Source organism: Exophiala oligosperma (assembly GCF_000835515.1).
Source record: "Exophiala oligosperma strain CBS 72588 unplaced genomic scaffold supercont1.4, whole genome shotgun sequence".
NCBI classification, from domain to species: domain Eukaryota; kingdom Fungi; phylum Ascomycota; class Eurotiomycetes; order Chaetothyriales; family Herpotrichiellaceae; genus Exophiala; species Exophiala oligosperma.
The window spans coordinates 735872-748008 of NW_015622821.1; the positions used below are offsets into that span (position 1 = coordinate 735872).

A 12137-nucleotide genomic window follows, 5' to 3' on the forward strand; every position below is an offset into this window, starting at 1 on the left:
TCCTGCGCTTGTGGTTGTCTCGAGCACTAGAGCTGAACCCCTGGTCGAAATTATAAAAATCTACAACCAATCTTGGTTGACTTGGTGGAAAGCTGCAACACCAGGGGTATAACACGCACCTCGAATAGATAGTCTCACTTTCATGACCCTGGAGCATCGTTGTCTACCTGCTTCTCGGTCGGTCAACTCGCTCGGGATTCTGGACTCAAATTCCAAATCAAAGGCTAGAAGGTTTTACCCTGGATGAGTTCATCTTCTGCTCTGTGCTCAGGCCCTTTCCAAATTGATTAAAAGGACAAACGAAATCGTCGAAGCATTAACCTTTTCAGGATTTCAAATATCGATGTACTCGTACAAGAATTAGCCTTTTCATGATTCCAAATGTCGCTTTTTCTGAAGCTCTCCAGATTTCCGATTTCTCGGAAGACCACGTCCGAACACGAGACGCACTCACCAGATGACCTCCGAGCACGATTGGCTGCTTCTGAAGCATCTGACCGTTGACACTTGCATGTAATGAGCAGAAACAATCAGCTTCCATTAATCTTGCCAGTGGTCATCGGAAGCCAAACTGAGGAATTCAGTCTGATGCCTGTATCGGCCTTGGCCGTTCTACGTCGGATGTGATGTTTTGACAGACGAGAAAGAGACAAAATTGGACATTGTGGAAATGCTGGGCAAGTCCCTTCCATCGGCTATCTCGACAATGACAAGAAAACTTGTGTCTTTCTAGTACTGACTTGAAAATAAAAGAAATCAGCATGCCAAAAGACAACATAGCGAAGACAATCTATTTATGTTCACGTACATTCATCAGGAGGCCTTGGACCTGAGTAGCCGAGCTTCTGGCTAACTGACTGACTGACTGGTTAGAAAACAGTGACTATTAATGGCACGCTCAGCGGAGAAAACTTGTTTCTCGCCGTTTTGTTTTGCTCAAGGGACCAGATACGACTTTGAGCCTCGTATAGTAGTTAATGTTGAGGTCGTCTACGACCGATAGACCGACAAGTGCAAAGAGAATAACCCAATTGACGTCTAATCCTTGGATCCACATGTATGCTTTCGACGTCGTTTGTAGGTTCAGATTTTGAACTGGAACCAGACCAGATCGTGATGTCTGTCCAATGTTCTCAGAGTTGGCCCAAGGACCATTGATTCTGGCGAAGAGCACGAAGTGATGCCCTTCTTGAACTCTTGGAGACCATTACATATTTATATGAAAATATCCGTCGCAGGCGTCTTGTGTCGAGCAGGCCGTTGACCCCGTGGTACAGAAAGAATTCTTCCTGCAACTCGAGAAATATGACATTTATCTCCCTGGACCCGTCGGCAACAAGTTTCAGGACGTATAGAAATGGAAAAAGGGTCGATTGCTCTCTTATCTTCCCTGTTTCTTTTCTCGTCCGCCCCTACATTGACATTCATGGAGATCTTATCTTGATCTGGATACAAGTACTCTGTGAACATCGTCCGCCAGTGTCGACTTGTCGATTCCAAAACCTCATTCTTGTCTCGGGAACTTGACGGGGCTGATGGTTATCTAGGACGCCCCTTGGACCAACACGTATTTACTATATAGTGGGTACAATACATCGAGAGTTGATCTACTGGGTTTGCAGCTTCTAACCAATTACTATGTACTATGATCAAGATCTTCAGGCAAACAAGCAAACGACGCTAGCAATATCAATGTGAAGAGCATATCCGTGGTATCACGGACAAACTAACTGATTATTCTAGAATCACTATGGAGGACGTCCAGACCTGCACACGCTCTGTCTGAGCCGAAATTGTCTTTGAAAGGCGCTCCCCATCAACGGTGCGATATTGGTAGCATTGCATGTGACCCGGTGTTGTCTCCGCTCTCAGCATCGTTGGCGTCAGGCTTTTCCTGCGCATGTTCCCAGGGAACTCTTCATCTTGCTAGTCTTGACAGGGATACTGGGAACCCATGATTCCGAGTATTTCTCCGCAAAGATGTTTCGCAGGGAGGTAAAGAGGGGCAGGTCGAGGCCGTCGAGCCATGGCGGACGCGACGTATCTGTGAACCGGGACGGTTTCTTGGGGCAAGACGAGCTGGAGGCCTGCATAAATGGTGCCGGTCGTGCAGGGTGTCCTCAGTCCTCAAGGACTGGTTGACCAGCATCAGCACTCGTCGTTCGGCTTCTTCGGCGGAGATCCGTTGCCAGCATCCAGAGAACCTTGCGTGTTTCGTCAATTATACAACACGAATGTAGCAGCAGGATTTGGACTAAACGGCACCAACTTGTGCATGACTGTCCACAGTGGCTGGACGTGTGCTTGAAGACTGCTGAGATAGCCTTCAGTTGAATTGTGATCTTGGGAGGCCCTCACCGAAGTTTGTGCTAGTTCAACGATTACATGTTTGAGACATGGTGGCAGGACTCGAATTGCACTCTAAAACTGGTGTCTTGTTATGAAAAGATAGAAATTTCCTCTTCAGTTCTGCTGAACTGGTGATCGAGGCGCGATACTAGTACTGACTGAATAAGTGCGAATGGCCTTGGTCAAGTATGCTCTCTCTTTTGAAGCTTGTTTATTCGTATCCTTGTATCTCAAAAAGGTGCTTTGGAGTCAAAATGAGCCCTGTCTCAAAGGGATACGATCTGGCACGCAAGGAAATCATCTGAACATCCCTTGTCATGTACAACCAGCTTGTCCGGTACTACGAGTACTAGCACTGAGCTCGTCACTCTTTTCCCGGGGGAGAAGAGTCCCGCTATTGCTCTTAGTCTCCCGTTGACACGGTCCGAATCATGGCCGTCCGAGAAGAGAGACTTCCGAGGAGATAAAGGGTAATAGAAGGTCACAAGCGGCCCAGGGCCGCCTCTTGGAACGCCTCAGGATTGCCGGGAATTCCGGGGGATTGTCGGTATTGATACCCCCGCATTTAGGAGCCTTTCGGGTTTGGAAGTGCACTGTTCATGAAACTAGCTGCCCTGTCTGCTTCGCCATTTCGAATCCTTCTTCTATCCGCAAGTGCATAATGCAGTCGACCACGGTGGATCGGCCTTCATATACGTTCTCAACTGTGACATTCGGAGCCCGCCCGAGTCCGGGAACAGGAGTTGATCCTTCGCAAGCCCCACGAAACAAGAGGCACAAAATCCCGGTCGCATGTGATCCATGCCGGACTAGAAAGGTGGGTCTTCACCCAGCACCATCTTGACTCAACTCAGGAAGAGGAGGAGAGAGAAGCTCTTGGAGATGCTGCTGTTCTTGTCAAATCACCAAGTTCACATGCCTCTGGACCTGCTACTTCCGAGAACCTGTCCATAATGCCTCTGTCGTTGACTGCACCCCGAGGACCAGACCGTGACTGACTGCACCACAGGTGAAATGTGACGGTATACTACCAGGTAAGATAAGACCGAGCCCGAGGTGGTTCCCATTTCATGATCGGATCCTGGAGTTCAGCTGGTCGTTGGTCACCCGGAATGCTGCATGTGTGTGATATGTTGTGAAGCTTATCTTGGACCAGCCATGAACAGGAGGTCTCCTTCTCTGATGCTCCAAAGTTGTGTTCTTCAAGTTCTTGTTGCTTACCCGCTCACGAAACGATAGTCTGTGGCCCATGCTCAAGGAGAAGTCGCAAAGACCCTACACAATGCAGCTGGGTCCATGGCATGTCACGGAGCAAGGGACAGGCCGCACGAGACTATGTGCTTGGCTTGGAAAGACGGATTGGAGAGTTGACCGAATTTGATAGGGACAGGCACAGCGACGGAGATGGCCATACTGCGAACGGGGTATCGGCATCAACATCGACATCAACGTCGAGATCCGCCGCAGCGACGTTGCCATCGCCGGACGGACAGCCAAAAAAGTCCGAAACCGGCCCACGCTCGGCTCCGACTCACGCCAGTCAAGCAAGTCGACCGGGTGACGATAGTTCGACCAATGGCATGACCGGCTCCACGATCGGAAACAGCTACAGGACCGGGTTTTTTGGTACTTCCAGCGCCGGGAATTTCATTTCTCAGGTCCGACGTGCCGTGGACTCGAGGATACACCCCGACCACTCTGCGACCGTGTCATCCGTAAACGAAACAGGGCCGATGGTGTTCCATGAGACTGGGCAGGCGCGAAGCGCGCCACCAGTTTTGGATTACTATTTGCCTGCTCGAAAACGAGCTGATGCGCTGCTCGACCTGCATTGGAGCATTGTTCATCCGCTGTATCCCTATCTGGACAAGGCCGAGACCATCGCCGACTATACCAAGTTGTGGACCGGCGACAGTGTCAAATACGACGAGTCGCTCTTCTTGTGCGTAATCAACACCGTCTTTGCCTTATCATCGCAACTCGATCCCACCATCTCTCCGTCTGCACGACACACCACCTCCGACCGGTTCCTGCAGGAGGTGAGGAGACTGCTGGATCTGTGGAGTACCGGGTCCGTCCGAACCGTCCAGACATGTTTACTCCTGGCACAGTACTTTCAAAGCACCAACGACCCCCACCAGTGCTGGATGTTTGTGAGCTTTGCCATCCGCATCGCGCAGAGCCTGGGATTACACCTTCCCGAAACCAGTCACCAACTCTCGTCGTCGAGACAACAGCAGCTGTTGCGGCGGATCTGGCACGGTTGTGTTTTCATGGATCGGGTGGTTGCCATGACTTATGGAAGACCGACCATGATTGATCGATCCGTGGCGACCGCCGTACCTTTGCCCCTCGGCCTTGACGACGAAGCCATCCGCCATGGCTCCTCCCGGTCCGGTGAGGCTTCGGACGTCGACCAGCCTGTCCCTTCGATGGTAGATTTCTTTATCCATTCCCTCAAGCTATATGACATCCTGCAAATTATCCTGGCTGAGTTCTACTTGCCGCAATCGCGCAAGGACAACATCAGTCGCCATCAAGGTGAGCAGCTGGCCCCGGGGTCATCTCCCCTCCCCGATGCCGCTCTTTCAATCCTGGACGTGGACAGAAAACTCATGGGGTGGGAGCGGCAACTACCGGCGCATCTCAGACGATATTCGATATCCGACCAGGTCGGTAATGGGAGTGGTGCGGAGTCTGCTCTCAGCGGAATCTTGCATCGTCAAGCAGTGATCTTGCGGCAACGGTAATCCTCCTAGCTGAACAAAACGAGATGTAGAGTTTGGCCCAGCTAACACCAGAACATCAGGTTCTTACATATCCGTCTCCTCTCGCTACGGCCAATCCTATCTGCGTTCGTGGCTTCGAATGTGATCGGCTCTGACACCCTCGCGTCCTTTGGCATCCATCTCTCCCATCGAATCGCACACCAGTGCTCCATCGTGTGTGTGAAGGTGGCTCAAGAGACCATTGATTTTGTGGCTCGGCATTGCCCCCCGGGGACTTCGACCATGACGAGTCCCCTGGCGGCGTGGTGGTACAACGTTCTCTTCGTCTACAGCGCCGCCACGGTTCTGATTGCCGCCCGGCTTCGACCATCACTGTTGCTGGAAATCACGGATGACTCGATCCGCGGGTCATGGCAGTGCGCCATGTCCCTCCTTGAGGGCTATCGGCCATTCAGCACGTCAATCCCAAAGTTACTAGCAACATTGGACTTGTTGTATGAAGAGGTGCCGTCTAGATACTCCCAACACCGTCAAAATACCCATGCATGCATTCCATCAGGGTTTCAAGACGGCGATAGTATCGTCAATGACCGCGCTGACGATGACGAGCCCGCTCAAGTTGCGGGTTCAGCCACCGCTGAGCCCAGGGGTGACAGTCAAAATCACAATCACTTGAGTAGCTCCGAGGGTGCTCGAACGACACAGGTAATTGTGCAGTCCGATTATATCAATCCAGCTATATACGGTGCTGACCCAGTCGACCTTGTTGGGTATCCCGAAGATTTTCAGGGGCTGAACCTGTATAAAGACCCGGACGATATGTCGTGGCTGAATGCCTTGCCCTTTGATACCATGGTATACTCTACTCTCCGGTAACACTAGTCAAAGTAGGATAATTTTACATAACAATCTAGTCCAGTTCTTTCTTTAGGCTTAGGGTGTTAAGAAGCATACCAGACTTCTACTCTTCTTCCTTATCCTCGGTGTTTCTGTCCTTCTAGGTTAGTCAGCGGGGGCTAGTCTTAGGCGGAGACTGGTCGTCCTCACCGTCGACTAGTGGGTCTGTATTTGATTCACTGCCCGCATCATCTGGTGGCGTGAGAGGCTCGGGTGAAGACGAAGGGTCTTGGAGACGTACTTTCCGCCGCCGCGCACCATGTCGAATTCTGTACAGATTCTACATAGCCATACCCTTACGCTACCTGTAATATCTGAGTTAAAATCACCAAGCCGTGAATATAAGGGCCCTACTCTTTCCACAGATTTAGGTGCTTTTCCTGCGTGATGCAGAATCCGCTTTCGACGATGCTGCCAACGCCAGGGGCATTTCTAATAGCAGTTAAACCATATCTTGGCATTGAAATCTGCGGAGTTACGGAGATATATTGACCACTACTTTATTATTACTATTGTTATCAAATATCACAATATTTGCCTGTAGGATTTCACGAATCTTTGTACGCCTTTATGATATTCTCGTTGATACTGTAGTCCAATGGAAATTCTCACGACTCCAGAAGGACCACGAAAAAAGAGACAGAAAAACTGTAACAGGTACGTACGGCCACTCCAACTCTACTGAACAGACTTGAGAGGCCTCTCGGGCCAATAACGTCGCGCAAAGTGCTAACACATCTCATCGAGCGCACAGCTGCGTTCAAGGAAAGAGAAGATGCGACAGGCGGACGCCGGTATGCTCCCGCTGTGCCGACAGAAAAATCGCCTGTATCTACAGTAGAACTTGCCTGCCTGGTCGGCAACTAGAAGGTCTGGCGGACGGGCCAGCGCTGGAAAGTCATACTACACATGATCTCGACGAGCCATCAGAGGATACTTTCGACCCTGTGATGCTGGATTTTGGACTCGGTCCCATTACGTCCGAGTCCATGCTGAATCCTTGCTTCGACAACGGGACATTCTCCACGGCGGACGCTTTCGATGCCTCGATGTCTGGTGGCATTAGCATTTTTTCAAGCCAGGATCAATGGCTCGTAACAACGGAGCAGCACGATGCCCTCGAACGCGCAGGCACTCCAGTCGACGAAGAGATAATTAGATCTTACGAGAGAATGGCTCCCATTTGTGTATGACTTTTACCTTGAACCCAAACCCGTTCATCTCCCCATTTTTGCTTTTGTCCAATCCCGACTCGGTATGCTCACCCTTTGATTTTACAGGATGGAATCCAACCATGGCATCTCTACGATCCTAGTACACTACTACATTACATCGTAAGCCGTGTAAAGAACTTTATCTCTGACATGGCCACGACGAATGCCTCCCCTTTCCTCCATTGTTACCTCTACAGGGATCATACCCCGGCTTGCATACTATCATGCTTCTCTACGAGTGTGCTCTACACGAACCGTACTCCGGCGACCACTGCCATGGTGATGCGTGCGATCGACCGGGCTGTGAAGGACCTTCTCTCCACGGAGACCGGCGGCGGCGGCGGCGCAACGATGCCCGTGGAGAAACTCGCCAGGACGCAAGCCCTGTTTCTGTTCCAGATAATCCGCCTACTCGATGGGGACGTCACCCTGAGAGCTCAAGGAGAGCGTGACATTCGACTTTTGGAGGTGTGGTTGAATGATTTGTGCAAAGTTCGTGAGAACTTGCGCGATCTCGGCGCCGGCAGTGGCACTAGCGAGAGGAATAGTGTTGGGAGAAGAAATCAACATCCTCCGCAATGGGAGGTGAGTTGGGACCACACATATAGGACCCTTCAATCAGCACAATGTTCCCGCACGAGCCATCCACTTGAGCGAGCAAGAATCTGTTTTCGCGATGATGGCAAAGGACAGGCAAACGACTTGGGCTTGGACACCTTTTGGGCCTGACTGAACGAACTGACCTGTGCTAATTCGGATTTGTGTCTCTAGACATGGATCTTTGCAGAATCCGTTCGAAGAACTATAATAATGGCTCATTCATTTCTACAACTCTACGAGATGATGAAAGGGCTAGGGTCCGGATCATCCAACTCCTCTGAAGCTGAAGATGACGGTTTGTCGTTCCCCCCCCATCCCCTCCCCTTTTCTATCGTTGTTTCTCAAGACCATATACCGGCTAACCAACAACACACTTGAAAAAAACAGATCGTGGAGTCTGGGATTATACCCACCGATGGACTTTGTCTCGACATTTGTGGGAAGCCAAGTCTTCATTCGAATTCGAGCGCGCGTGGAAGGAAAAACCACATTTCATCATCACGAATTACGCGTTCAACCACTTCCTCCAAAATGGTAGAGGTGACGACGTGGACGAACTTGCAGAGATTTTATTGAGCGTGTAAGTTTTGATGTTCTGAACTCTCTAGTATTAGGTTACACATGCGTTCAGCGTACTTGGGAAACGCATAGGATACACGCACTCTTTAGCTTACCTCTAGGGATATGCTAACTTTTTTCATTGTTTAGGTACATGGGAGTTGAGGAAACAAAAGAGTTTATTACCGCAAAGAGTTGAAGGATAGTACTACTTGTATATCAGTTTGTGGTAAGCCATGACAACACCATTACCAGTACCTCTACCTGGCTCCCTGTACATACCAATCTCTCTCATGATTCTTACTCCGTATGCCTCGTTTTCAGATTCCGTCCCGGCTTAGATTCATCTCTTCTTCTTTTCCGCCCCTTTTCAAAAATTCTCTAATGACATTTCCCGTCACTTTGGCCACATTGTTTTGATAATCATCCCAACCCAAGCTACAGAACCAGTTGATACTTCCCACCGAAAACACCGCCCCTCCGGCCTGAGTGTCATAATGCACCATGTCCGACCTGATTTCTTTGGTCTGTGATCCCAGGGTATTGACGATGGGGAACCCCGTACACTCCGGGGCGATGCCAAACTCGTCGGAGTGTCCCGTGCTGGAAGCAACCACAACGGCGTTGGTTGGACTCCCACAAGCCAAGTCGAAACTGTCGATCTCGTCTCCACTGGCACCACCGCCGAGTCCGTACTCTCCTATCAACAGCTCTCCGTCGTCGCCACAGGGAACACCCTCAAACATCCACTTTAGAGCTTCATCTCGACCTTCGGCTGTCCGTTTGTACGGCACGCCGGGCCCCGTACCTTCTCCGTTGAAAGAGATCCCAAAGAGACCGTGGGAAGACCTCCCCCGTGTCCGCCACAGTCCTCCCTGCGTACCGTTGGTGCTCATGAACCTCTCACCACCGGGCAGGGTATAGGTCCGTACTCCCTGATCACCCCGCCTCACCTCCAGGCGCCAAGGTCTCTTCGGGTCGACCGCCGACACCCAGTAAAACCCGTTACCACCCAGGTACATCAGGTTCCCCCCCCGTCGGGCGTAATGCTCGTACGCGTTATACGACTGGATGGTGGGGTACTCTGGATGGCAACCCGTCATGACGGTGTTGTACGGGGCCAGCATCGCGGCGCCGCCGTTCAAGTGCAGGTCGTGATCCGTGAGGACATCGTAGGGGATCTTCTCACGCTCCAGATAACCTATCATCATCGAGTCCGCGCTGAGCTCGCGGGGTCGACTGAAGGCCCACATGACGTACCCCGGTCGCAGGTTCATGATGGGCCTCTTGGCCGTCGAAAACACCACCCCGGAGTCGTCGTTGTGCACGTCGTAGTTGGACAAGCCACAGTCCAGGCGTCGGTGGATGCGGTAGAAATCCTCCGTCCGGACGGTCTGCTCGATGTCGAACTTTGGCCCTATCTCGACGCACGAGGAACGGCCCTGGTCGGCCAGTTTCTCGTTGGCGTAAGCCAGGTACGTGAAGGTCGAGAGGACCAGAGCAACTTTCGCGCCGGTTTTGGTTGTGGTCTGCTTCGTCGGTCGGACGATGAACGTAATCATGTCCGAGGTCTTGCCGTTGGTCGACGTCGTCTCGACCGCGTAGATGCCCGACCGAGCGTCGTGGGGGAGTGTGATGGTGAAGTCCGTCTCCCAAGCCGCGTCGTCCAGGTCGTCTTCGTGAAAATGGATCGCGCCGTACCCGTACTTGGCTTTTGTCCAGTCGACCTCGCTGCCGTCCCAGTCGAATCCCGCCACGGCCCTCGTGGGGGCGTTGACGAGTACGCCGTCGTGTCCGTTGCCGGACGCGTCGATGATGGTGTCCTCGGAAATGTTGCGTCCGAAATCGTACTTCACCAGAATTTCGGATTTGGGACAGAGAGTTTTGATGGTCGGGCTGTCGATACGACCGTTGAAGAAGTTAGTGACAAGGGGGAAAGTAGGCGTCGTGGGACTTTCCGCAAAGCTGCCCGCCAGGAGAAGAATGTTGCTGTTCTTCTCCGTAGAAGAAGAAGGCATCAATCTGACGCCGGCCGAGAGTTTGTGTTCGACATGTACTGCCGGACCCGCCTTTTCAGCCAAGTACGGAATCGGCAGTAATGAGACCGAAACATTCGTGTCTTTCAAGGTCAACTCGAGGGTTACCCATCGTTTTGTGACGGGCTTGAAGTTTGTCTGGATGACTTCGACGGCGGCGGCGTCGTCCGGCCCGGTGCCTAGCCACACCGCGATTTCCCCGTCGGTGGTCACGACGACGGCGAATCCACTCTTGGAGTTCACGTCGAGCGTGGAGATTATTGTTTGGGTGTGCCCTGCTCGAGGGAGGTGTGCTTGAAAGTACAATGACACTTTGATCCCGTTGGAGATCGATTGCCATGATGATGATGATGCTAGGCCCCATTCGTCTGTCCTGGCATAAGAGCCGATCCTCACAACTTGGTACCGGCCTCTTGCAGTCCCAGAAGGTATTGAGGTGATTTCCTCGACCTCCTTTTTGGGAGAGTGTGGGATGTCGACTCCTTGTATCACCCTTACCGTCTTGTACGTATATTCTGGTTCGGTACATGATACCTATGAGAAACGAGAAACGTGAATGCTTGCTTTGTACACGTTGCCATATATCGGGAGAATGATGTGTATGCTTGAGTAGATGTTGTGGATAGGTGCCTTTATTACCGGGCAACTCACCTTGATCGATATCATTTCACCTGGCGACGCTATCCATGGGTCTGCGTAGCCTGTGATTTCAGGAGGATAATCCTGGGTAGGTGGCGCGTCGATGGTTTTCGCCATATTCGCGGGAGGAGGTGATATCTATGGAACTCTTTTGAAGTTTGTCTTACTGCGGAAGTGATTTTATACGCCTTTGCACTGACCATGTACTTACTGTATGAACCGCGAAGTCGGACATGATATACATTTGGTTGCCCTACTTATCTGGGAGATAGTATATCGCGGACACGGATTTGCGCGCGCCATGGAGGGATTGCTGTACGGAGTACTTACCGTACAAGTAATCATCAATCGCTCCAAACGACGATGACCATTCCATACGCGCAGAATCCCCGGCCTTAGTCCGTACCAGCACAGCGTATCTCTCTTGCCTCATTTGGTAAAGCTGCGATAGAGAGATAGAGACAAACACCAACACCACCACCACAAGTAATGGGGTTGTCGACGACCAACTCACAAGACCCTACAAAGGTTATGATTTGAGTCTGTCGATAAGGGTCTAAATACCAGGGGTGGTTCGTCTCTTAGAATCTAAGAGTGCTGTATGCATCAATTTTGAAGCTTCAATACCAAGTAGCAGGTGGCAGGTGCCGATGGCGCCCCAAAGTGAGTTGCGCGATGCGATAGCTCTTGGTGGGAATGAAATACCTACCTAATGTTCAGGTACTCATTCGCGGCGACGTACCTGATACATAACCACTCCATAGTGGTCGAAAGCTCGACGGCCATAGACGCCGTAATCTTGCCTGGAAAATTGCGGCGTCCGTACCGCATTCAGACCATCACTCAAAATGCCGAGAAAGGCAAGCTCATCAAGTGGTCGCTACATTCAAACGGTAAGTCCTGTTGTTGCGTAGCAAGCGACCTTCGAAGCCTGAAGTATCTGCCGATGGGTGTAGTCTCGGGGTTTGACGAGGCGCAGCGATCGAGGATCGCCCCCGCAATACTCGAGTGGGAATCTTGTCTCGTAATGTGTAATGTTATATCATAACTCACAGTCCCGAGGCTCTCGAATACTCGCATCCTCGGTCCCTGGTGAATAGAGAGTCACTGGTTTC

General features: G+C 51.4%; 2 protein-coding genes across 2 annotated transcripts; one reads left to right on the forward strand and one right to left on the reverse strand.

Annotated features, from left to right (window-relative positions):
* Positions 1–6750: 6750 nt before the first annotated feature.
* Positions 6751–8553, forward strand: PV06_04407 (uncharacterized protein; the record flags this gene model as incomplete). The annotated part of the gene is made up of 6 exons (XM_016405299.1): positions 6751–6769; positions 6843–7162; positions 7256–7774; positions 7961–8084; positions 8177–8369; positions 8498–8553. The coding sequence occupies 6 exons, from the start codon at positions 6751–6753 to the stop codon at positions 8544–8546; spliced, it is 1224 nt and encodes a 407-aa protein (XP_016263505.1). The 3' UTR covers positions 8547–8553.
* Positions 8554–8656: 103 nt separating this feature from the next.
* PV06_04408 (uncharacterized protein) lies at positions 8657–11139 on the reverse strand (the record flags this gene model as incomplete). Its single annotated transcript, XM_016405300.1, has 2 exons — positions 8657–10917; positions 11035–11139. The coding sequence occupies 2 exons, from the start codon at positions 11137–11139 to the stop codon at positions 8668–8670; spliced, it is 2355 nt and encodes a 784-aa protein (XP_016263506.1). The 3' UTR covers positions 8657–8667.
* Between the last annotated feature and the right edge of the window lie 998 nt (positions 11140–12137).